Genomic DNA, 27,780 nt, shown 5'->3' with positions numbered 1-27,780 from the left:
AAATAATAATATTATTTAGTTTACTGCATTAACAATTTGTGATTTATATTCAACCATTAAGTGACCAATTCTTTCAACACGTAACAGAAAATTGTCTTTTAAAAAGGAGAATTCAGGCTATCTGGTTTTTTGTATTTACAATCTGTTTCATTTATAATCAATGACGGTGAATGAAAAGTAAAGAGTTCTATGCCATATTCATTTATAAAACACATTTGTGTAATGGGCAGGGTACATGAAAAAAAACACTCTATATGATCAACACAGTAGTAATGTGGTGAAAAATAGCAGAAATTTAACTGTACTTTAATTACTAGTAATATACTAAAACTGAATAATTGATATACTGTTTTATGATATCTGACACCTGGAAAATGTTACTTTTTGCTTTAAAGTCATTTAATTTTTGGTTTATGTGTTTTAGATTCTAACGTTCATTTTGATGTCTGCCCCTCTAAGCTGTGACCGGTTTTTGGCATATTCTAAATTTGTTAAATAAATTAAAGACTGTTAAATATCTATTGATCCTGAATTTTAAAATAATAAATCAATTTTAAAGTCCATTTACGGAACATCAGGTTCACTAAATGGTGTTTAAATTGCAATCAGTTAAAGTAAATATTTCACTTGACCCAAAGTCCAGTCAATGTACATTTTTTCTTTAATCACACATGTATCTACGAAGTACAATAACCACTCAAAGTATATCAAATAAAACATTTAAACCCATTCTCTTAGGCTATTCACACTCTATTGAATACCATATTACGTTTAAAATCTGCTTAAACATTACTTAAACATATATTGGCCTTATGTAGATAAATCGCACTATCTTTCATAAAAGGCTTTGGTCTAGCATTGATCTATATTCAAGCAGACGACATATTTAAGCAGACGACTATTTACAGCGGAACCAGAATGTTGCATTATGGGTAGTATCGCTGGGAGTTGTCATGACCACAGGCTGTATGTTGATAGGTGATATCAGGACGCTATACTAACCCATACACGGTGTCGGACACCAGTTTTTCCTCTCAAACTCAGTGATACTTGGGTATGTACTATTGACTTTTTAACTTTTACTATCAATTTCAAAAGGTTAGTGCTATTCAGAAAGTGGTTTTTATCTTTGCACTTGTAGTGAACTTAAATGGCTGTAAAGAAACTTTAAATGCCAACATGAATGACTTTAAAATGGAATATCCTGCTGAGAAGCAAATAGACTTTACCATTTTATTTTATTTTTAATTTTTAAATATTCTCAATGATATTGTCATAGGCAATAGATTCCTTTTCATTACTTCAAAAGCAGCTGTTACTTGTTAGCTTTTTTATGTCATTTTCTAAAAGAAAATTCATGTTGTTTTTGAGTCTTGGACATTTTTCGCGAATTCTATAAAAGTGCTTGAAAATCTTAGTAATAACTTTTACTTTCTGTAAATGTTACTTATGTCTGACCCTGCATCAACTCACATTTTGGTAAATGAAAACTTCAGTAACCATTGAATGAAACAAATGATCAACTTCCACTCTGCTTGAAAACTAAGTTGTTTTCCATACGATACGTCTTTATCAAACTATTAACTACTAGTATGTATAGGAATATTCCAGTTTGTCATGTAAAATGTTAAAATTCTTAAGTTGCCAACCTAACCCCACCCACCCTCTATCCATCAAGGGCACTGTCTATTTTATAACTGGTATCAGCCTATCTGAGTTAATGAATGTTGCTATGACACCTCAGCATTAAGCATCAGGTCTTTAATTTCTGAACCAGGTGGTTGGGGGTGGGACGTGGGAGTGCATAAATTAAAGAACAAATTTTTGATGATGTGATCATTGCTTACTTCTCCAAATTTTATGTAAGGTTATGTGGTTCACTGGCGATCAGTAATACCACCATTGCAATCATCAATGCAAGAATGTGTGTGTGTGTTCGGGTTTAACGTCTTTTTCAACAATTTTTCAGTCATATTTAATACCTTAAAACCCTTATCATGCTGGACACGACTGACTCTGCCTTTGCGACCAGTGTAGATCATGATCAGCCTTCACATCCGTGCAGTCTGATCATGATCTGCACTGTTCGCCATTCAGTCAGTACCTTTTTGGTAAGCACCCCTTTGAACAGTTAAGCATACTGTCCAAATTGAAAGATGGACAAGTTCATTATAGATATTTAGAAGGGTAAGGGTTAAAACATTTACTAATTTTAAACCTGTATCTGCAAGAAAACTACATGCATCTTTAATCTCACCAGGTTCTACTGCTTCACATGGAGATATATATCACTGGCACCAAGAGCTTGCTATAAAGTTGTGATATCACCACCAAAGCCCACTGATGAGATTTCAATAAAATGTACTTAAAACATAATGTACAAACATTATGGAACACTTACAATATCCAATACAGTTTCAGCATTGCTAGAGGTTGGCCAAACATTCTCAGTTTTAAGTGTGATTTATAATCTAATGTTGAAGTAGTTCTTCAATTTCTAGACTTCCCAGAAGCCCCTCCTGTACCCACCACACACACAAGGAGCTTTTTGGTTTAACTTTAACTTAAACCAAGGACAGTTGGGTTACAAAATCTTTGGACTTTGATTTTGATTTTGTGGCCATAAAATTTTGACCATGTGGATAGAACATTTGATGATGAAATGAAAGAAATTTTTCATTCATGGGATTTATTTCCTCGATTGATACAACCATGGAAATTTGTACATGATGAAGATTAATATTTCACAGGGTAAACAAATATTTTTATGTTCTATACAAAAAAATATCCCCCCTCCGCAAATAAACAACCTCTTTTAATCTCTCTCTCCCTCCCCCACCCCCCACTCCCCCACCCCAAAATTCCAATGGCAATGTCCTCTTTTGAGGACTCTGGCTCAAACCTCTGCATCTCTTGCTTCCCATGTTCTTTCCTAGCAGGGATAAAATGCATGCATTATACAGACTGATGTATAACAGCAGGCCTGGTCATTATCTATGACAGCGCTACATTGATATATCTGACTACCCTAAGGAAAAAGGATATCGCTAATTTCCTTAAACAGCATGATATGATCAATATTTTCTAAAGATATCATGGGGCTGCACTTCAAACGAAAGTGTATTTTACATTCTCATTTAATCCACATTAATGTGGTGTGAAAATGAGCTGAATTTTACAATACTCCCGATATACATAAAGACTAATGAAGCATGGTAACAAGAGAGAACCAATTGTTATAAAAAAAAAGTTTTTATTATAAGCCATTATGCTTTAACAATCTTATATCCTGAGTCTGGCAAAGCATTTATGGCAATATATCATTAAATAACTGAAATCGATAGCAAGTTTATTGACAGGTCAGGCTGTAATGTTTTCTCCCCAATCATTATCAGACAAATTAAAGGATAGGATATTGGAAATATAACTACAGTGCCATTAATTGGCTCATTTATCCGACTGTAGCCATAAATTATAACCATGGGTTGAAGGAAGTTGAAACTGTCTCTATATAAACAATATTGTGAAACTTTATATGAGCCGTGCCATGAGAAAACCAACATAGTGGGTTTGCGACCAGCATGGATCCAGACCAGCCTGCGCATCCGCGCAGTCTTGTCAGGATCCATGCTGTTCGCTAACAGTTTCTCCAATTCCAATAGGCTTTAAAAGCGAACAGCATGGAGCCTGACCAGACTGCGCGGATGCGCAGGCTGGTCTGGATCCATGCTGGTCGCACACCCACTATGTTGGTTTTCCCATGGCACGGCTCATATAAGGAAGAGATATTGGAGTTTTATAGATGTTTTCACAGCAGCCTGTTTTTCATGGAGTAGGAAATGAAAAACAAGCAGAATGTTTTTCTCACATTTGCACAGGACACCTTTCATTGAACTCGAACAGGCGCTTGACTGTTTTGAAAGATACAGGTTGTTGGCAACACTGCTGGTCCTGCATATGACACTACACCCGGTGTACAGGGTTGTCAATAAGAACCGGCCGCCGGCCGAAATGGACGGTTCAAATGGCATTTGGGCCGGTTCAAATTCGCAAAAAAAAAAAAATCGGGCCTAAAAACCTTAACCAGCCGACCATAGTATTTTTAAAGTGTTTTTTTCACGATCCTGTCACGAAAATATAATTTGTATAAAGAACTCTCCATCCAGTCTAAAAAGGCTGTTTCCGTTCATAATACACAGTGTGTCATCACGGGCGATGTTCAATCTTAATTGCCGAGCGACATGTCATAGTGTATTTCATACACTGCCACGTGCCTGTCGATCTTTGACTTAAGTTAAAACACGCGATAAACCAATGACAGCTTTGTAACTATGTAGAACATGTGGTGTATTTTATCGGCAAAACTATTTAAGCTCCGCCTTTACAAATGATGATATACGTTCGTCATAATTGACGAAATCCAAGCTAACGACAAAGAGATGAAAATCATGTTTCACTGACTGAATTAATATTAGAGATCTACATGAAAAAATATTCATCAGTTATCGTAGTGTCAAAGTTATATTTTGTAGCAAAAACCTCGGAAGAAATAGTGATGGGACATCCGCGATAATTTCTAAGAATTCTGAAATCATGAGTGACGGTCCCGATTTAAAAGAAAAGACAACAAAACAAAGAAATTATCCACAAGCTCCTTTATAATTAATAATCCAACATTGCTTATAACTAATCTGTAAACAACAATTTTCGGACATTTTCACACCTGTTTACCCCTGTCGAGTGCTGTTTATTGCATTATATAACAAAGCCAGGTGTTGATTATAATGTGTGACAACTGAGACAGATATTTAATTTCTATAAAAAGTTATTAATCACAATCAAATTTAGATCAGAAAATATATTGGCTTTTACCTTTTTCTATAAGTTTTTGAAATCGAAAGTACAGTAGTTGTCGCGGTATCAGCCGACCGATTTTTGATAAATATTTCTCTTAAATCATTTTAATAAGAGGAAATGTCATGGTAATTTTTTGTATCAGATACTGTCAAATGCTGTTAAACTGTCTTTGCACCATCATAATTTGTCAAACACATCCTTCAAACTGGAGATTTGGTCAATGTCTACGAAAGTGTAACAGTATCCGGACACACAATTTTGGATATCTGGATTTTGATCAATAAAAAGTCGAGGCTAGGGGTTTTGGATACGGATAGGCGGGGTGAGAATCAAACAGTTAATTTTCTATGCCTAAACTTGTATTATTTCTAACTCTGTACATTTTGTTTTGATTGTTCTAACAGTGACATTTTTTTTCATGCCAAATTGTAAAAATTCATCTGGGAAATCTTGTTCCCCACAAAAGAAATATGAGTACAGGTTTAATTCTCAGTAGAGTTTTGAATTTAGATATACAGTAGTGCAATAACTATTTGATTTTGCAAAGAAGTACAACAAAGAGTTGAAGTGTGGTGACAAGTTATAGGATATTAGCATTTCAGGACTTGAAAAATGCATTCATGAACATGTAAACTCATTTTTATTATCATCTCCAAATATACCAGGTTAGCTCATAAAAATGTGAAAATAAGGGTATATTGTATTTAAAAATGCAGTGGAAAAGATGTTCTTAAATGCTTCCAAAATGCCCCAGAATGCAGGAAATGAAGCGCTGAATTTCAAAATTTTCCGGGGGGAGCATGCCCCCGAACCCTCCTAGCTGCCCGCCTACTTTTCTAATTCAGCCTGTTCAACAAAAAATTATTGACAACCCTGGGTGTATAGCACGGATACACTCGAAGCCAATTTTTCTAGTACTAGACTCTTAGAAAATGCCGAAAATGCAAATTGTGAATATATAATTTGCTAATTCTTATTTTAGATTCACTACCTTACTTATGTAAAAACAAAATAATGTGTGTTTTGTCTACTTTGTCTGAAACATGAATTCAAAGCAAAGCACACTGACCCATATTTTTCCACTATACAGTGTACTGTCCTACTTGGCTTTACACTATCCTAAAACTAGCGGCACACTGGTCCAAATCTGACATAATTTTCTTGTGTTAAAGTATTGATTTATTTAATAAATTAATTATTATACTTCTAGACAAGAGATCACAGAGTGATCTTGGCGCCCACCAATGTGCCATTTTTGAGTGTTCCAAATTTCAAGACTTACTGACTAGCTCAAGGTCAAATTTCATTTCCGTACACAACACAAATCTATGCATGTGGTCCAAATTTGAAGCCTGTACCTTCAAAAATGTGAAAGTAGGTCACTAGGTCAATGTCAAGGTCAAAGTTTGTTTCGGTACACAAAACTATGCATGTGGTCCTAAATTTGAAGCCTGTAGCTACAGAAATGTGAAAGTAGGTCACTAGGTCAATCTTAAGGTCAAAGTTCATTTCGGTACACAAAACTATGCAAGTGGTCCAAATTTGAAGGCTGTAGCTTGAGAAATGTAAAAGTAGGTCACTAGGTCAAATTTTACTTTGGAATACAAAACTATGCATGTGGTCCAAATTTGAAGCCTGTACCTTCAAAAATGCGAAAGTAGGTCACTAGGTTAATGTAAAGGTCAAAGTTTGTTTCGGTACACAAAACTATGCATGTGGTCCAAATTTGAAGGCTGTAGCTTGAGAAATGTAAAAGTAGGTCACTAGGTCAAAATCAAGGTCAAATTTTATTTCGGTATACAAAACTATGCATGTGGTCCAAATTTGAAGCCTGTACCTTAAAAATGTGAAAGTAGGTCACTAGGTCAATGTAAAGGTCAAAGGTCATTTCAGTACTCAAAACTATGCAAGTGGTCCAAATTTGAAGGCTGTAGCTTGAGAAATGTAAAAGTAGGTCACTAGGTCAAAATCAAGGTCAAATTTTATTTCAGAATACAAAACTATGCATGTGGTCCAAATTTGAAGCCTGTACCTTCAAAAATGTGAAAGTAGGTCACTAGGTCAATGTCAAGGTCAAAGTTTTTTTCAGTACACAAAACTATGCATGTAGTCCAAATATGAAGGCTGTAGCTTGAGAAATGTGAAAAGTAGGTCACTAGGTCAAAATCAATGTCAAATTTCATTTTGAAACATGAAACTATGCATATGGTCCAAATTTGATGCCTGTACCTTCAAAAATGTGAAAGTAGGTCACTAGGTCAAAATAAAGGTCAAAGTTTTTTTCCAGTGCACAAAATTATGCATGTGGTCCAAATTTGAAGGCTGTAGCTACAGAAATGTGAAAGTAGGTCACTAGGTCAAAATCAAGGTCAACTCATGTCAAGGTTCATCTTGCCACTCAAAAATATACATGTGGTCCAAGTTTGAATGTTGTAGTGTCTGACAAGAACATTTTAACAGCTTTTCCCTATATAAGTCTATATGAACCATGTGACCCCCGGGGCGGGGCCATATTTAACCCTAGGAGGATAATTTGAACAAATTTGGTAGAGAACCACTAGATGATGCTACATTACAAGTATCAAAGCCCTAGGCTTTGTGGTTTGGACAAGAAGATTTTCAAAGTTTTTCCCTATGTAAGTCTATGTAAACCATATGACCCCCAGGGCGGGGCCATATTTGACCCTAGGGGTATAATTTGAATAATCTTAGTTGAAGACCACTAGATGATGTCACATACAAAATATCAAAGCCCTAGGCCCTGTGGTTTTGGACAAGAGGTTATTCAAAGTTTTTCCCTATATAAGTCTATATAAACCATGTGACCCCCAGGGCGGGGCCATATTTGACCCCAGAGAAATAATTTGAATCATCTTGGTAGAGGACCACTAGATGATGCTTCATACCAAATATCAAAGCCCTAGGCTCTGTGGTTTTGGACAAGAAGGTTTTCAAAGTTTTTCCCTATATAAATCTATATAAATTATAGAAATAAACAAAGGGCCATAACTCACTCATAAATTGTTGAACCAGTCTGATTTTCAGGGGGACACAACTAGGGTACCAATACATCATTCTGACAAAGTTTGGTCAAAATCCCCCCAGTAGTTTCTGAGGAGATGCGATAACGAGAAATTGTTAACGGACGGACGGACGGACGGACGGAATGACGGACGGACGGACCACGGACGCAGAGTGATTTTAATAGCCCACCATCTGATGATGGTGGGCTAAAAACTGAACAAAGGCCAAAAATGGACATCATACCCAAACAGATGATATTTGATAGGTTTCAAGTTGAATGTTGATAAACCTAGAGAAGAGAAAGGCTTAAAGTGATATTGACAAAATCAGTTCAATAAAATGTTTAAACAAGCAAACATCAATATTTGCTCAATATGCATTTTTTAGCTTATCCACACATTATGGAATATTGTAATACTATGTATTTTAAAGTTAAGCTAACAGATTTCAACAGTGTAACCTACATTCTTTAAAATTCTTATCTAAAAACTGGAACTAAAAACCCTTCTTTCTAATTTAAGATGAAAACTTTGTATAATGGACCATTTTTGCAAGTACAAGAGTTATTCATAGTTCATTTTTGAAGCTTTGCATGTTTTAAGACAGTATTTGCAACAATTATTGCAAAAACTACAAAGCAAATAATAAATACTTTCAAGTTATTTCAGTAGCGTAAGAGCTCTGTACAACCCTAATGACAAACAACCCTAATGACAACTATTTTTGATCAATTTATTCAACTATCAGTTATCAGAACAGGCCACAAAAGCATCAAATAACAAACTAGGCACGGGCAACATGTCGAGCCTGCCCTTTGACCCATAACTGTGACATTGACCTTTGTGATAGAGTCAGTCCCACTGAGATTAACAATTATGCCAAATATAAACCAGATTCCTCAATGCATGTCGAAGTTATGGGCCGGACAAGACCTGACATGACCTTTGACCTCTGACTGTGACCTTGACCTTTGAGATAGGAACCTGGGGTTTGCGCATGACACCCTGTCTCACTGAGGTAAACATTCATGCCAAATATAAACAAGATCGCTCCATGCATGTCAAAGTTATGGTCTGGACAACAAATCCAGATGGACACACGCACGCACTGATGCATGCACATACACCAAACAGCCATTTGGACAACTATGTCTTCGCATCCGCAAGCGGGCTCGACATATACTGTGTCTAATCACCTGACTTGGTCATGGGACAAAAACTAAAATTTTAAAACAAAAAACAGGACTGGAAATTGACCATTTATGGAGAAGAATTTTGGCCTCATTCCCCTAAGAAAGTATTTATTTTCCCCCTTTTTGACTTTTAGTTTACCTTTTACATTTGAAGTGCAAGGACACCAGAGAATTAGACACCACAATGTACAATTTACTGTATATAAATTTTTCCCTAGGTTTAATGCATCCCCTCATACCTTTTCCCTGCTAAATTTCTCAAATTGATTGATCTATTATTCAGTTTGGGCAGTATCACTTGCTGCAAGCAGGCTAAATGTTGGGAAAATCACACATTTGCCCCCAAAACATTTCCTCAATGTAAGGGTGCCAGCCCATTCCCACAAATGCATTGACAGTCCTTTGTCTCTTTAGAAAACTGTAACATGTCTCATTAAACATTCATCTACTCCACTAAAAAGACTATCAACATCTACAAGTGAACAAGAGCTGTCCGTAAGACAGCACGCTCGACTTTTCTCAGTGCTTGACTCTGAATCGTTGCCAGTAAAAACTTTATAAAACTTTAACCAGAAAATTCTAAGTTAAAAAGGGGCATAACTCTGTCAAAATTCAAAGCAGAGTTATGAGGATTGTTTCTCCTGGTGTAGAGTTTGATAGCAAATAACCATTTAAAGTTTCAAGTCAATAGCTTTGATAGTAACAGAGACATTTGACTTTATCAAAAACTTTTACCAACGGCGACACCAACAACGGGACGAGTGCAATAGCTTTACTTCTGCATCAAAAAATTGAGCTAACAAGGGAAAGGGCAAAAAAACTTACCTGTTTTTCTTCATCTGAAGCAAGGCCATGTGCTAAATGTGCTGTAAAAGTACTTTTTCCAACTCCTCCTTTCCCAGACAGTATGATAATCTTATGTTTCACAGAGGATAACTTTTCTCCAACCTCTGCTATTGCTGCAACGAAATGTGCTAGATCTTAAATAGTTTGAAAAGGTAACTGTATGTGAAAAATAACCTGTTCTGTTTTGTTTTCTCAAAAATGTTAACATGTCAGATCAATTATTTGCTTAAGTTCCCTATCTGATGCATCATTTGACTGACTATTAAACTACACACTGTTATTGTGTTAAATCAGCAACAGTTTAATTGAAATTACAATTTTGTAAGGACTTTGTTTTGTTTTTTTAAATAATAATCTATACTATAAATATGAATTGAAAAATAACTTTAAAACATGTTAATGTTTTATACAAAATCTTATTTTCATCAAATACTATGTACTTTAAGTTTATTTTTAGAGTACAATGTACATGTATATATGTATATATGAATTACCTGGGTCAGGGCCCTTTGGTAAACTGGAGCATACAGACTGACTGGGACAACCTTGACATGCGCTTGCTTTGCCAGCATCCTCACTCTCTGTACCAGGACAATCTGTAAAACAAATACATTGGGGATGATCTGATTTGTTAACTCCATGATCAAAGTATTTTAGGTTTTTTCATAACACTTTTGCAAATCCTTTGGGGCTGAAAAACTGTTCCTGTAATATTGGTCTAAGCATATTGACAATATTATCAACAGTAAAATCTATATTTCAATAACTCCAAAAACAACAAGAAACGTTTTTTCTGCCATTCAATGTAACATTAACTTCATGGCGTCATGTCGGTTGTTTTATTATGTATTTATCCTGATGAAGGCGTAAGCGCCGAAACGTTGATAAAAGATAAATACTCACATGTTCTTGCGGAATTTTACCATCATATCATAACTCCCTAAATATCATTTTCATTCATTTCATAAAGAGGGGGCGCATGTACTATCATAAGATATGTCCAAAATTCATTTAACTTAAAATGTTGAAAATGTATGCTTGCCTATTAGCACTACTGATGAATATTACATACTATTATCGAACCTCAAGCCTTGTAGATGGATGCTTGATTTCAATTACCTTAGCAGCTGCTCTCAAGTGAAATTTATGAAATGATTAATATGAAATAAACTGGAACTCAAAGTGAGCAGGAGGAAATCAGATATTACATATATTTTTGTTACAACCAAACTATATATTCACTAAAAAGAAAGAAAACATTAAAAACTGATAATATTAATGAATAATGAAAAATAAATGTATTTTCAAGTAAGTAAATTAATTCTTTTTCAAACTGAGACATTTACAAACACAATTCCAGGTCTCGTTTTTAGCATTAGTTAACAATTTTCAGCCTTAAGTACTATACAATTTTTATATAATTATTTCTTTCATGAAAGTTTATGTAACTTATGTAAAAATCAAGAAACATATCAGGGCAACTAGATTTCAGTTCAGGCAAGTAAAGTTGTTGTTAAGCCTTATAGGCAAGTGCTCTGCAAAGGTAAGGTCAAGCCTGCTTCATTACATTTGGGGATGTTAGTGGGAACTATAAACTGAAATAACAGCTTTTGTAAAAGGTATATATGGCACATTTAACGACAAAATATATTGCTTAAATGTTGAATGTCAAGAAATCGTTCATTAACTTATAGAACTTCAGAAGTATCTAAGGTAAACAAACACTGATTTTCTTCGAGGACAAACTGCTGATCAATATTTGTGTTCATATTATCCACTGTTTTTAAATTATTCGTAAAATAATTGATTAATTAAAACAAACGCATTAAACTTAATCAAACTACAAAACTGTCACTTCTTAAAACGCGTTTAAACTCTCAAAATGTGAATATAATGCTTACGTTCTGGAGCATTTTCTGGAACGTCGGCCATTTTGAAATATTTATGGCAGGAGTGATCGTTCTTTAAATGGACGGGTACCCAAATAATCTCAATCAATAAGCGCGTTACAACCAGTGCATTAGGCCAAACAAATTTAACGAAATAAATAACCTTAAAGCTAACATATTACTACTAATAACTACCTTTGTATTCGACTGTTTTCATATATGAGTAAAAGATAACTTTTAATCAAACAGGATAGTGGTGTAGTGCTTCAATAGAACCTTGTAAATTGTAAAAAAACAAAGACAAATATCAAACCAGTCTTTATTGCTGACTTGGTAACCCGGGAAACTTCAAACAAAGTAGACAGGGAGGCCTTTTTTCTTCAAATACGGGCAGCGCCAGATGGATGGGCCTTTGTGTACAAGGAACTCGATAGAAAATAGCTGTCAGAAGCCTAAGCTGGGTACACGTTTTATTAAGATATTTTTTATCTAGAGTATGTCAATGGCAATGCAGAAAATTGACAGGCCAGTGAGGGTGAGAGCTTGGGAGTTGGGATCGTCAAGTTAACTTCAACTGTCTACTACTGAACAATTGTCTAGCGATTATGACTGGCAGGCGCTGTCAGGAAACAGTGTTTTAGTAAAAATGTTATGAGCAAAATTAAAGAGATAAAAGACCCAAAGTATACAGTTAAAATCATTGGATTATATCTAGAGACAGCGCGAGTCCAGCCTGCTGACAAATGTATGCAGACTGGGGCTGGACTGGATATATGTTGGTAAACTGTTCCATAGTCTGATAGTCCTGGAGAAAAAGGAATTTGCATGGTACAATGTTTTGGACTGGGGAATTAAGAAGCTTAAATTTCGATCCTGTGACAGGCTGTGTGAGAAGATGATGGTTTACTACCACTAATTCATTTATCTTATAGAACATAACCAGCGTGGAATTATATCTTCTTTGTTCTAGGGTCTTCCAATTTAGTTCTGATTGGTAGTCATTAAAAACATAGCGGGCTGCAGATCTTTGTACCATTTCTACTTTATAAGTGAGATATTTTTGCCAGGGGTGCCAGACTGTGGAACAGTACTTGGCCTGGGGGCAGACATAGGTTTTATAGGCCGTTTCTTTAACCTGTCTGTTAGTAGTCTTTACATTCCTTTTGATAAAGCGAAGGTATTACTTGGATGTTATGTTATTTATGTGATTTGACCTGGTTACGTTATTACTTGGGGTAACATTAATAGCATTTCAAGAATAATAAGAAACACTTATTCTCAAGTAACAATTGCTTCTTTACATCCAAAGCGAGCTATTTGCCTTGTCAGAACTTACATATATAGAATATTGTTACAACAAAAAACGAAGTATTTAAGTTGTTTCAATGACGTTGATCTTAGCTGGGACTGGGAAGCAATTTAACTGGTTAGGCGTAAAAGAAAAAATTGTTTGTTTCCGGTATCCCGACCTACCCTAAATTTTTGGCCCGACCCTAAATGTTTTTATGGCCTTGGAGAATATTTTTTTCAACTTTTTAACAAAAAGATGCAAAACTGCTTTAAACATAGCCAGTGATGTTAGAAATCAACTTACTGATGCTCTAAAGGCATAACCCCCTTATTTGTAATCATTTTTTGACAAAAAAATAATTTCCGAAAAGTCCCCCTTAATAAAAAAAATTTCCAAAAAAAAAAAATTCCGACCTACCTACCCTAATTTTTTTCAGCATGTTACCGGAAACAAAGAATTTTTTTTTTAGGCCTTATGGTGGATTGTTGAAACACATATCTTTTGGAGGACCAGTTTCAGTGACCATAAGGTCATAATAATATGAACGATAAGTAATTAAACACACATGTCATTTATATTCAAAACTTAACATTGTAAAATTTAGGTTAGTTCATTTGCTTTTTGCCAATTTGATGTTTTGGAGAATTTCGGCAAATAACACCATTTATCAATTCAAGACACACAGCCTGTTTGTTGTACAAGTTGTACAAAAATGTGACCTGTTTCAGTGTCTCTAAGAAATTTCCCAAAATACAATATGCAGAAGATTTTACTTTTCATAAATGTGTAATTATCATTTAATTTATATATTTAGAGTGTTAAAAGATAAAAATTAATGATCTGTCTAAAACTTTGTTTAAAAGTATGTTACCTGAAGCATGGCATGAATATTCATCTGACCAGCCTTCCTTTGAAACATTAAAGTGTTTCAATACTTCTTGTTGATTCTGGTTAATTATTACAACAATCTCAGTCTTACATTTGCCTTACTTATGCTTGTTTGATGACTTTGAAAATAAAACAAGAGCTTACAAAATTTAATTATCACTCATTATAATTTTTTTTTAGATGTAGTCAGACATTTATGGTAATAAGGCATCTTCTCCGCAAGATGAATCAAGGTTGATGTCTTTTGTTTATGTGATACTGTTAAACAGATAATGTTCAACAATCCTAGGCACTGATTTAAAGATGCTGTTAATTTATACATGTATTATTCTAGAGACAAATAAACCCTGGGGTTGAATGGTTTTATGTAAATTCAGTGAAATGCTACATAATTTACAAAAATAAGGCATACGCAATCATCTTCTTTGTTTTTGTTAACTAGAATGATAAAAGTTTATTTACACTTTTGAACACCTAATTTGATTATCTCGTTCACCTGGCTAAAGAAAAGCCAGTGCATCTGATATAAAAGTCACTGAAACTGGACAGTCACCAAAACAGGTCCAATGACGATAGTTGTGAGTATTTTGAGTTAATGCATTTAAGTCGCGTTTGAACAAACATTGGGTGGGTCTTTCCATAAAATTTAAGGCCAGTTGCTATCAGTGACGTTGAGATATTATGATGACTATGAATTTGTATGAGTAAAACATATGTGAATGGTACAACATGTATACGGAATTTGTCGTTGATAAAAATTTGGGAGAACACAAAAGAAAAGGGCTGTCAGAAACATTTATGTTTATATGGATTTATTCATATGTGTCCTCTACAACAGTATGAACAGTATAAACTAATAATCTAAGATATATATATATATCAATAGGAAGACTTAAAGTGCATGCCTGAATAAAACATCATCCATTCTGAAATACATGAAAAATATGTACCATTTTATCATCTTCTCTTGTAATCACCTCTGTTAAGATAACACTCGGGATCTAGACATTATAATTAAGACCATGCTGTAGAATTAATGCTGAAACAATATATTTTGTGCAACATGTTTCTGTATAAATCTCGAGGACAAAATGAGAAGAACTTAAAATTGCCTTTGCCCATTTTCAAATTCCCCATTTTAAACTACATTCAATTGTTTTTTAGCCTTGAGTTAAAACATCATTCCTTTGTTACTAGCTTCAGTATCATTTTTACTGAGTTCAGGTATCAACATTTTTACAGAAATTAGTATTTCCATTGAATATTTTAGATTGTTAAATACTGTCAATTAGCTATTCAAGTTAGTATCAGGAATAAAATCTTGAAACATTTCAATGGCTAAGATGTGACCAATTATGTGACGGTATGAAGGATTGTCAAGTACGCCAAGATGAAATTAATTCAATTTAATTCACATTTTAAGTCTAGACCTAGAGTAGCTTATTTCTACTGTTTAAATCAGGATCTCACGTTAGTATTGTTTCAGTATGTATTTAATACATAGCGCAGTTGTTAATCCGCAAAAGATCAATAAGTAAGCACCTTATATCTACTTTCTCCATTGTTGCTATGTGTCTCCAGGTACCCACAGGCCTGAAAACAAACCATTCTTCTCTTAACTAATTCACTGATCAGACATTACATTATTTGAGGTCGGTGTTTAGCAGATAGTCTTTTGAATATATAGTAAATTATCTGCATGAATCTATATTGAAGGATTTAAACTTTAAAGAAATAATTTGGGATTTTAAAGTTTAAACACCAGTTTTCTGAACTTGAAAAGGTAAATTTATTGGCTTTTTCAATAATTTGTCTACTTGTCAGTGTAATTCACCGTTAGCTTTTAGTATTTTAAAAGTTTGCTTTAATATTGGTATTGAAGGATAAAATTATGTAAATTTTTTTGTACCTTGATTACTGAAGATTCTAATATTGATAAAACTAAAAAGAAAGAGCTTAGCTCTTCACCGAAACATATACATTGTATTAAATTTAGTAAAAAAAATTAACTTCAAGAATTTCTACAGGTATGAAGTTCCAAGTGATATTTCTTTTACAAACCCTGTGCACTACATTTAAGGTAACACATAATAATTTTTAAAGTAATCATCCTATAAACTGTTGTTTTTAGGTCTTTTATCAAATAAATTGTAAAAAAGGGGCAGTATGTAAATTAGGGGATTTGAACTGATGTGTCTCGTTCAAAAAGCAAAAACAAAATATATTTGTGATAAAGAGAAGAACATGAAAGGGTATAGGTGGTTTTGTAGTGTAAGACTTATTTATTGACTTGCCAGTGAGTCAATAAGTATTTTATTACACAACATCAGAAGTCAGTTTTCAAAGTTTTGACTTTTTAGCCCAATAGACGTGTTGAATATAGACTGGCCATGAAGCACAAACTATGGACTGGTGATTTCTATAAGGAGTCATGTAATAGTTATATCTAATGACCAATTGTTTATTTGCAGAGGTGGTGCTGTTGTGTCAACCAAAGGGATCCAAGATGGAATACCTTGGACACACTCAAACTGCCACTTACATGACGGGTCCACGTCTTGGGGCTAGTAACACACAGACCTTTCTTCCTTCCATTAGCACTATGCAGTCCTCTTACAAAGCATTTGATAACGCAGCAGCACCGTCACAGCTCAGACGTTCTCTTACAACACTGCCATGGAGGCCAAGCACATACTACCAAACTGCCAGAGTAAATCCAAGCTCTGCTCTTGTGAGAAGCATGCCAGATCCCATGTCGGCAAGAAATCAACTCTCTGAATTGGACAGTATTAAAGTGCCCCCTGTGTTTGCTGCAGCTAGAAATGCTCTTTACACTCGTTATACTCCTAATGATTGGTCCAACTCAAACCAAGGAAATTATTTATCTTCCGATAGAGTTAGATCAACAGCTGAACGGCTTAGGTTGGACACTGTACGTCTTTGTCGCGAAACTGACGACAAAACAAGAAGAACACAGAGCGATGTAGGTAAACGTCTCGGTGAGAGAATAGGAGATATCACATTCTGGAAGACAGAATTAAGTAATGAAACTGATAACATGATGGCTGAGATAAACGCTTTACAGGAGGCAAAGAGAGTGTTGGAAAAGTCACTACAGGAGACTGAGAACCCACTGCATATCTCACAGGAATGTCTGTATCACAGAGAAAAGAGACAAGGAATTGATCTGGTGCATGACAACCCAGAGAGAGAATTAATTAAGGTATATGCATATCAACTGTTTCACTTGATACATTGTATGAGAACTTAGCTAACTGTATCAATCATTGGTATAAAATTCAAAGCTGATTTCAAATGTCTTTTCTCAAAGGAAAAAAATGTATGTTTAGTTAAATCTGAACTAAGAATGAACCAAATTTAAGTTTAATTCAAAGTAATCGTCAATTACATTTACTAGTGTGTCAACATAATGGTATTTTAGACAGAATACCAACTAAAGAAGGTTGCATTTTCTAGGTATTTTACGGTCAAGTAAGGTCCCTTTTAAAAAATGCCTACAGGTTGGCCCAGAGGGCTTGTAGGGCCAGCATATTCCAAGGTACACTATACCTTATCAGAAAGCATTGTTACAGTAACCAGTCAGAAAAAAATATATATATTTGTAGCATTCTCTGTCATACAGTATTTATACAAGGATTCAACATGTATTACTTAGACCTGTTATTTTTTTCACCATATATGTATATTAACATGTTATGTTGGAACAGTTGCTACCCTTTTACAATGTTACAGATCATAAAGATCTACGAGTATCTATAAACAGTCCAATATATCAGTGTATCAGCTTATAAAATATGCACAAAGACTGGACGTTGTTTCCATAATATCAATTTTTAAGCGCAGAGAAATCCTTGTCGAGCAAAGAGAAATTATTATTGTACGCTATTGATTAATGTGCCTCTTTTATAGGGGTTTAACAGATCACAATATATAATTTCATGATTGGATGAATTTGAAATAATAGTTTGAGTATAAACTGAATAGAATTAAAAAAGTAATATTATACATAGTTACTCCATATAAAATTAATTCTCAATGACTTCTGACAAAGCCATGAAATCGATACCATTTATTATGATATATTCAAATTACTCTAAAATGAAAGGGTTCAAAAACGTAAAAGTATAAATTATCTTTATTTTTATGTCTAAATAGAATTTTTTTTTTGTCTTTCTATGGTCTTTCACATATATATTATGTTCCTAAAAATATATCCTCGTTAGAATGTGTTGCAGTTTTTTAAGTTTTGTCATTCCATTAACAGCTGAAAAAGACCAATGAGATAAAAAAAATCAGCATTATCCGAGACCGAATATGCATTTTTATTATTTTTTCAAATATTTTTTTTTTTGCTACAAACTTGTTGGTTCGAAAAACAACCACTTATATGATAATAGTATGTATTATCAGCACTTTGTGAGTTCCTTATGATAATATATATCATTTGGTACATAATCTAGCCCATTATTGGGCAAAATGTTCAAATGGATAAGCGAAAATAGAAACAGAATATTTGATTGACCTATGTTGCTGATAAGACACGTAGATGGGAGTGAGTTATAACTCCGCATTCGAATGTAAATATCACAGTGATTTACTTCACATTATTTACAATGATCTTGACTTTTATTATTCTATTCTTAAGTCATCGCTCTTAAATATTTCAGGCCGAAGGTAAACATATGTATAAGTATTTCACCTTAAAACTGATAATATTTGTGAATTTATCAAATTTGTAGATAAATGAAGGTTTTAATGGAGTAACGATTTATTGGCATTTCGTATCAATAATCTGTGTCATAGATCACTTTAAAACTGAATTTCGAAGTTTTGGGTGAGTGGATGGAGGCCACGGGGTATATATTGTAAAAAATAAATGTATTTTTTTTCAAAACTTGAAAAGTTTCATCACCCTTTAATCATATTTATAAGAAGTATAAACCTTTTAAATTTTATATCTGTAAGTACATGCAAATTGTTGTTTTATTTCACATATCCAAAAATGGGCCTGTCCTTATGCTTGCGTGGGAATCATGTTATCTTTGGGCATTTGCATAAACGAAATATCAATTTTACTGTAATCAGTTGTAATAAATTACAAAAACAGAAAACTAACAAGCGCATAAACTGCTAAAATACGAACAAGTTCATGTAATAAGTTGTTCATAGTTTGAAAGTTATTGCATATTTTGTGCAAAAAGTGATATAATTTATTGGTCGTCATAAATCAAACTTCATTTAAAATGTGAAAATCTTTTCACAGTTGTGTCATTGTACAGATAAACTTAACAGTTCAATTTAGTTATTCAGTCTTTAAAGAAATCTGTGCACTGAATGTTGCCAAATTGCACACATGGTTAAATCGCGAGCCTAAATTGAAAACTGTTTAATTTGAAAACTGACACGAACTGTTCCTTAAATTCATTGAATAAGAGCACCTGTCTACTGGCTTTTCATACTTTGCAGTTATGCCATTTCTTAACTGGTTTTTAAATGATATTTCATTGATATCTGCAAAAGTCTTTACATTTGAAATAAAATAGCACCAGTTATTGTGAAATATCCTGAACCTCTTTAAAAATAAGGCAGTGCTAATGAAAATGTTATATGTTTTATTGTCAGACCAGTTAAATACATGTGATATTAAAATAGCAGTTAAAACATGGTATTTGTGATGATAAAGCACAATTTACTATTATCAAAAAAGTTAAATGTCAGAAATTATTTTAGTGAACTTAGTGAGAAATACTATTTATAGAAATATTTCCACCAGTTTGAGGCTCAGATAAAAAACAACCTTTGCAACATAATGTTGTTGCAGTGTCCTCTGTACATGTATGGGAACAGTTTGATTACAAGTCAATCTCAAAACTTCAACACCCGATTGGCTGAGCTTCAGTTTGAAATTAACCAATGGGAAAATGTCTTTCTGAGACTGGTTTCCAAATCTAGTTTTATAACCTTAAGCCAGGATTACCATATCTGTCTAAGATTCTTATGGTTTTGACTTATTTTAAGAAAACATGGTTGTGCATTCTACATTCACAGTTATATCATTCCCATTATAGGAGGTTGATATCATCAAAAGATGCCAGGAAAGAATGAGGACCACCATAGACAAGGCAAATGCTCAACTCGGGTAAGCTTTTCAGTTCTGTAATGAAATACATAATATGCATGTATTCTGATGTGCTCTTAAAGCAATTGTTTTACTAGTATAAAAGACAAAACATAAATTCTACTTGACATGCTAAAGTGGGTAGCTCATTCAGTAAACTCCAGAGTTGAAAGATCGTGAATTTGATCCTCATGCAAGGCAAGTTTTCTCATAGATGATTGACAAGACAGTGTTCTCATTTATTCCCCATCTCGAACGTGTGTGAGGAAATTGCTTAATACTTGCAGAGAACAAGTTGAAACTGGAATTGATTTCAGGAAGCTGACAATAATTATTGTTTAGTGAAAATGATTACATAGTAAATTGACACTTTTAGCAATTACTGATAACAGAGTTTATTGACTATATCAGCATCAAGTCCAGTCAAAAGTAGTGTAATAAAACTACATGTATGTGATTTACATGCAAAATTAATAAATGTTATTTCTTTTTTCTCTTATCAGTGAAACAAATAGTTTAACCTTTTTGTAATATGTAATACAGTTTATGTCGAGCAGCTCAACATGAGCTTGAAATGGATGAAAAAGATAAATACAGTGCTAAAAAACTGGATGAATCAGCGAAAACAATTAGAAATGGCTCAAGAGGTCTAGCTTTTCATAATGGAATAGAACGTCTAGATAACTCGTGAGTACAGAGCAACGATGAACAGAACTCTTTACTTTATTTTCAGAATTAGGTGATGGTACTGTTTTTATCTTGCATGTCTTCTTTATTTTGCACTCGTTCTTATGCACCCTGTTTTTCTCTGTTAGCCTGAACCGTGCTGCACAGCATGAACTAGAGAGGGATACTGGAGACAAATTTGTAGCGCAGAGCCTTGATGAGACGTGTCACGGTCTCAGAAACTCTTCAAGAGGTATTGCCTACCATAATGGTGTAGACAGAATTGATAATACGTAAGTTTTTGCACTACTTAACTTTTTTGTTTCAGCCTTTCTTGGGGGTCTTCTTGTTTTAACTGGGTCTTTAGTTATGAGCATGTGTTTACTTGTGTGCTATAAATTTAAATCTTTATCTTTAGCTTAATTTTAAGTACTTTTTGTTTCATTTTTGGCTTTGATGTTTGATAAAAAACTGTGTTGAAATGCAATAAAAAAAATCAAGTTGATTAACTTGATTTAATACAGGGACACACATATTTTACTCGCTTCTTTCTTCGTAACTGTTGTTATTTCACAGCTCTACAACTTATGTGAGATGTATTACATCTTCCCTTCACCGCTATCTTTTATCACTATTTTTAGCTCATCTGATTTTTTGAAAAAAAATGATGAGTTATTGTCATCACTTGAGCGGTTGTCGGCGTCGGCGTCGGCGTCTGCGTCGGCGTTGCCTGGTTAAGTTTTATGTTTAGGTCAGCTTTTCTCCTAAACTATCAAAGCTATTGCTTTGAAACTTGGAATACTTGTTCACCATTATAAGCTGACCCTGTATAGCAAGAAACATAACTCCATCTTGCTTTTTGCAAGATTTATGGCCCCTTTTGTACTTAGAAAATATCAGATTTCTTGGTTAAGTTTTATGTTTAGGTCAACTTTTCTCCTAAACTATCAAAGCTTTTGCTTTGAAACTTGGAATACTTGTTCACCATCATAAGCAGACCCTGTACATCAAGAAACATAACTCCATCTTGCTTTTTGCAAGAATTATTGCCCCTTTTGGCCTTAGAAAATCAGTTTTCTTGGTTAAGTTTTATGTTTAGGTCAGCTTTTATCCTAAACTATCAAAGCTATTCCTTTAAAACTTGCAACACTTGTTCACCATCATAAGCTGACCCTGTACAGCAAGAAACATAACTCCATCCTGCTTTTTGCAAGATTTATGGCCCCTTTTGGACTTAGAAAATATCAGATTTCTTGGTTAAGTTTTTATGTTTAGGTCAACTTTTTCTCTTAAACTATCAAAGCTATTGCTTTTAAACTTGCAACTCTTGTTCACCATCATAAGCTGACCCTGTACATCAAGAAACATAACTCTATCCTGCTTTTTGCAATAAATATTGCCCCTTTTGGACTGAGAAAAATCATTTTCTTGGTTGAATATTATGTTTAAGTCAACTTTTCTCATAAACTATCAAAGCTATTGCTTTAAAACTTGCAACAGTTTTTCACCATCATAAGTGGACACTGTACATCAAGAAACATAACTCTATCCTGCTTTTTGCAAGAGTGATGGCCCTTTTTAGACTTAGAAAATCATGGGTAGGACAATATTTCTATTATACAAAAAAAATCAGATGAGCGTCAGCACCCGCAAGGCGGTGCTCTTGTTAGGCTTGACATTACCATGTAATGCCTTAAGGTTGGAAACATTGCACTTGTTAATGTCAGTTAAAACTTGAAAGTCTTGACGGTCTGGAGAAAATGGAAATAACTGTAAAATATTTTATTAGATTATCAGTACCCGAGACCTGGGCTCAGTTCAGTAACAACAACATCCAGCGTTCACAGAGTGAGAGAGCAGCATCAAAGAACATGCGTAATGAGATAGAGAGTGTACTCAACTCGTGCGCTAACGAGATGTGGCAAGAATGGAACTCTGTCAATGTCGCTCTCACAGAGAGGATGCAGGAGTCAACCGATGCCAGGAACAGATTACAGACACATTTATCTAAGGTATATTTTTTACACAGTCTTAACTCAAACGGAAACTGAAACGCTCTTTAGTCATTTCATCTCTCAGCATCTTAAGCAATTTTAATAATTTGGTGCCATAATGGAGTTGTACCAGTGACCTAGATGAGTGGCCCTTTATCCACAAACCTACAAATCTAATTTAAGACATTCCTTCATGTCTGGAGAGAGATATTTGTAAATTAAAATTACCGAATGATTTATGAACATTGTACTGATCTCTGCCATTTGGTTAATCATACTCCACGAGGAACGAAATCCAGCTAGTTTTAAACCGGTAACTGGAAAGTCTTAATTTCATTAAAATGCAAAGTCAAAATGCCCTTGCATTTGTTAAAGCAATACACAGGTTGTTTTTGAAACGAAAAGAAAAAAACAAATAGATAAGAGAAAATTTAAACGATTGATAAAAGTGGAATGAAATAAAGTGAACATTTATGTGGCATGAGTTTATGGGTTATAACTGTTTTTTAAATGGTAATGTTCTTGAATGATCAATACTTAAAATGTATAGTAATAATGGGAAACTTCCATGCAGGTAGGAATGTAGGAGATCTATGTTATTAAAAAGTACAATAAACTTTAAATGAAAAATCAATTTTTCATGAAAAGAGAAAGATCAATAAAAACATTAGTCAATTTAAAATTGACAGCAGTCTTTAAAGTTTCCGGTTTATGTTTATTTAAGAGTAGGAAAATGCTTTTTCAGAAGACAAAAGAGATTTGAATTAGCCAGAAGTCCTACTGTTTCCAATTGCCATTTGTTAATATTTTGAATTTTAGAGAGATGGGAGTGTATGTGAGAGATTGATATTTTCATATTATAGGAAACTGCTCAGTTCTTAACTATTGAAAAAATTGTTGTTTATAATTGATATTTCAGTCTTATTTACTATGTCTGATACAAGGGCTTTTAAATGTTTTTGACAGTTGTCCATCTTGGATCTTTCTAAACTGTTAACATTGACTGCTGTCCATCTTTGAGCTTTCTAAATTGTTAACATTGACAGCTGTCCTTGGAGATTTCTAAACTGTTAACATTGACAGCTGTCTGTCTTAGAGCTTTCTAAACTGTTAATGTTGACAGCTGTCTGTCTTCCATCTTGGAGCTTTCTAAACTGTTAACATTGACAGCTGTCCATCTTTAAGCTTTCTAAACTGTTAACCTCCACAGCTGGCCTTGGAGCTTTCTAAATTGTTAACATTGACAGCTGTCCGTCTTTGAGATTTCTAAACTGTTAAAGTTGACAGCTGTTCATCTTGGAGCTTCTAAGCTGTTAACATTGACAGCTGTCAATCTTTGAGCTTTCTAAACTGCTAACCTTGACAGCTGTCCGTCTTGGAGCTTTCTAAACTTATTTCACATGTACCTTCCAGGTATTACAAGAGATATTTGATATGGAAAAGAACATAGAGTTCCTCAAGAAGGCCATTCAGGACAAGGAAGCTCCCATGCAGGTAGCTCAGACCAGACTGGACACCAGAATACGCCGACCCAATGTTGAATTGTGCAGAGATCCAGTCCAGCACAGGTAAACTTAATTAATATTGAGAGAACTTCCTTGTATAATGTTAACTCTCCTTAATATTAATACAATTTACATATGTGTGTCATCACATATCAAAAATCCAATGTTTTTGATAAATTCTGACAGTTTAAGAACCAATGAATTTTTTATGTGTATTTGGTATCAATTTGGATACAAAATGAAAACTATTAGTCCCAAAACAAATGAAAAATTAGCTTTTTAGTGCATTTTCGGTATAACTTGCTCATATTTGTGCGGGGTGGGGGTGGTGGTTGGAATTAGTGGTAGGGGATGATGAAGTCAGATTAATATGTAACTTTGGTCTGCATGTGAATTTTTTGCAAAGAGTCCCTGTTGTGAACAAAAGAATCCAATATTTCAAAAGTACTATATTATCGTATAAGACACATACAAAGAGCACATAAACAAATTTTACATGCATTTAATTTTTTTTTTAGGCTTGTTGAGGAAGTCAATGAGATCTCGGAGACCGTCGAGTCTCTCCAGAACAAGCTCCGTATGGCCGAGAACTCCCTGCAACAGCTCCTTAGAACGAAGGCATCTCTGGAACAAGACCTCAGTATCAAGAACAACTCCCTCTTTATTGACAGAGAGAAGTGCTTGGGAATGAGAAAAACTTTCCCAATGTCACCTAGAGTTGTGTCCCTTTAAATGGGAAAATCGTAGACTTATTGTAGCAAAATGAAAATTTTTAAATATTTAAAGAAATTTCCAACTTTTATGACACTGTTAAGATATGAAATCATGAGAAAATGAAACCATTTGTGGAAGAGTTGTTAAAATAATTATTTTGTTTTTCTGAGTCATTTGTTAAATTGTTATGTTTATTCATTTAAATGACATACACCATATTTATCAATAAATTTTGTTCTCTGAATTAAAAAGAGATCAATTTTAATTGAGTTTATCATGTGCAAATTTTTTTGATGCATAATTAAAACATTTCGTATTTTGATTGAAATATATGTGTGCATCAATAAAGTAATCAGTATTAATAATAATAACTGTGACTGTTTCTTATGTAAAATCATGTTTTGAAAATATCCTTTTATCAAAGTAATAAGTTTTTCAAGGCATTTGATTGTTCTTATACCGAAATTATGGCTCTTTACAAAATCTTAGAAATAAGATTGGATTTATTTTTTTAGGAACAAAAAGTTTAATCATGTTCATTGATTATTTTTTCTATTTTCTGTTTAATGCAAAGTTACCCATATTTTACATGGAATATTTCACAGTTTAATTGAATTCACCTAGCAGTATTACCCCCTTCCTGTGTGCACGTCTCTTGTTTTTTTCTTAAACCTAAGCTTTTTTGTTTTGTGTTCACATATTGTCATTGTATAAAAGCATATGATGCTGCTTATCATATATTTTTGTTGGTTTGTTACTCGTTGAGACTTTGTATTATTACCCCCATGATACGCCTGTGATATAGCGTCTAGGTCCGTCCATTTTATATTACAGTTTTTTCTTGATAACTTATCAAATTTTATACATGTGTTATATGTGTCTTATTAATGTCTTTTAACATAATGTATACCAGTGTTAAATCCTTGTTACTTGTTTTTTAATTTCACTTGAAAGAATTGCTCAAACATATATCTATATATATATCTATTCAGTTATTTCAGAAAGGCAAAAGAAAGATCTATCCATTTTTACCATAAGTATTAACCATCCTAAAGAATAGAAAAAAAAATGACATTACTTAAAAGATATGCAGTACATTTAGAAATAGCGACTTTTCTTTAAATGTTATATTCTAGTATAATGTAAAATCCCTAGCTTATCTGTCACCCCAAATTTCTACTGACCCCTTCTGTTTGAGAACACTTTCATTATTTCCCTGCTCATTTAATATCATTTGAAAGCTTTATCTGTTTATATCTGTATGGTTGAAAAGTGAAATAAAGTTTATGCAGTGAATCTAACATTTGTTATCTATTATGCAAGGAGCTTAAAATTGCAACATGGCAGCTGTTGGTAGGCCTTTCAGCTTGGACCGAACTGCTCTAAACTTGTTTCCCTGATTTATCTGTCAAATTAATTTAAGGCATTTATCTGTGGACCATATACATGTAATAAAAGTCGTCTTTTTAATAGATTTGGAGCTGTATCAACAAAAGTCAGTTATACATTTTTCAGTAGAAAATCTTTAAAATAAATATTGAGAGGACAGCTTAACCAGTGTATAAACGTTTGAGCAACTTGGCCCAGGGATGTACAGAAAAAATCAAAACATTAAAAGTGGATTGAAAAGTGCATACTTAAGTATGATTAAAGCTGACACTTTACAAGTATTGATCAAGATATGACTGAATTTCTTCAATTTTCCATATTTTAAGAGTTGCCCTAGAGACTTTGCTCCATGGAAGATAGATACACTGTATATTGATTTATAATATACTTATATAAATTCTGTAAAAAAAATCGGCTTGTATTTCACGATTAAATACGAACAGGCAGAAAAAAAATCCGTATTGTACCCTTTAAATTCAGTATTGTACCTTCCGTATTGTATGCTGCTGGACTACTTTCATTAATAAGCATGACCTGACACAGTTCTATAAATAGCGCACATAAAAACTTCACTTAGTTCCATTTTAATATCAATAAACATTGAAGATTTCGTTCAATAACAAAACAACAAACAAAAAGGTAGAGGTATATGATAAAAAGGGTCATTATAGCAGTAGCTAGATCTGGGACTTTTTATTTGGCTGTCGTGAATTTTGCAAGGTCGGATCACACTCAGCGGTTGCGCGCCTCCCGAGATCCAATCTGGCAAAAATCCACTTTAGCCAAATACAGCATCCCAGATCGAACTACTGTTATAATAACCCTATTTTACCATATCTTTCTACTACAACAGGGCGCAACCTTAAAAACTGCTCTATTGCCCGGGGCAGGTAAAAAATGGAGTGCAGCCGGGCAAAAAATCAGTTGCCCATTGGGCAAGTGAAATATATGAAAGATCCCAAGACAAACTTCTCAGAAAATCATATACTACTGTTTTTGTTGCTATACTGCATTGTAATATCTCTAAGATTCTCATCACATCACCATATTACACTATATTACACTTCGGCAACCAAAAATTTGCTTCGGGCAAGTTAAAAAAAATTAGTTGAAGTTGCCCCTTGGGCAAGTGTACCACAGAGTTAAAGTAAAGTGCTGTACAATATGATATACATTACATTTAAAATTAAATAATGAATAAATATTTTGATAAGAATTTGGAATATAATGGCATTACATATATTTCTAATTTGTTTATAATGACCACTAACAAGTTTCCCCAAAAGATTTTACATGAAGTTGGACTTATTTCTGCTTGTAACATACAATGAACAAAAGCTGTTTGTAAAACATGTATGCTCCCATGATGGTTGTCCCATTCTAAGA

General features: G+C 33.8%; 2 protein-coding genes across 5 annotated transcripts in view; one reads left to right on the top strand and one right to left on the bottom strand.

Annotated features, from left to right (window-relative positions):
• LOC123563047 (cytosolic Fe-S cluster assembly factor nubp1-A-like) overlaps window positions 1-11,905 on the bottom strand; it is a 44,148-nt gene extending 32,243 nt beyond the window's left edge. The window contains exons 1-3 of the mRNA XM_045355613.2: window positions 11,821-11,905; window positions 10,414-10,515; window positions 9,899-10,032 (exon numbers count right to left, since the gene is read on the bottom strand). Coding sequence (XP_045211548.2) covers window positions 9,899-10,032; window positions 10,414-10,515; window positions 11,821-11,851 — 267 coding nt within the window. The 5' untranslated portion in view covers window positions 11,852-11,905. The remainder of the gene's footprint in view (window positions 1-9,898; window positions 10,033-10,413; window positions 10,516-11,820) is intronic.
• On the top strand, window positions 896-26,301 carry LOC123563046 (tektin-3-like). 4 transcript variants are annotated; one of them, XM_045355611.2, is made up of 7 exons: window positions 896-1,054; window positions 16,459-17,210; window positions 20,077-20,147; window positions 20,942-21,085; window positions 22,582-22,804; window positions 24,200-24,354; window positions 24,810-26,301. In XM_045355611.2, the coding sequence occupies exons 2-7, from the start codon at window positions 16,494-16,496 to the stop codon at window positions 25,021-25,023; spliced, it is 1,524 nt and encodes a 507-aa protein (XP_045211546.1). In that variant the 5' UTR covers window positions 896-1,054; window positions 16,459-16,493; the 3' UTR covers window positions 25,024-26,301. The 4 variants fall into 4 exon arrangements, with proteins under 4 accessions (XP_045211546.1, XP_045211545.1, XP_045211544.1 ...); XM_045355610.2 differs by lacking the exons at window positions 896-1,054; window positions 20,942-21,085 and adding exons at window positions 12,051-12,269; window positions 20,670-20,813; XM_045355609.2 differs by lacking the exon at window positions 896-1,054 and adding an exon at window positions 12,059-12,269.
• Window positions 26,302-27,780: the final 1,479 nt, after the last annotated feature.

Source organism: Mercenaria mercenaria, chromosome 2 (assembly GCF_021730395.1).
Source record: "Mercenaria mercenaria strain notata chromosome 2, MADL_Memer_1, whole genome shotgun sequence".
Lineage (NCBI taxonomy): Eukaryota > Metazoa > Mollusca > Bivalvia > Venerida > Veneridae > Mercenaria > Mercenaria mercenaria.
The sequence above is the reverse complement of the archived record's forward strand: the minus strand, read 5'-3'. Positions and strand labels throughout refer to the sequence as shown.

Coding starts and splice junctions, on each gene's coding strand:
- LOC123563046 (XM_045355610.2), top strand. CDS start 12,209: ATGGATGGGCCTTTGTGTACAAGGAACTCGATAGAAAATAGCTGTCAG. Junction 22,805..24,199: donor TACAGACACATTTATCTAAG/GTATATTTTTTA, acceptor TGTACCTTCCAG/GTATTACAAGAGATATTTGA. Junction 24,355..24,809: donor AGAGATCCAGTCCAGCACAG/GTAAACTTAATT, acceptor TTTTTTTTTTAG/GCTTGTTGAGGAAGTCAATG.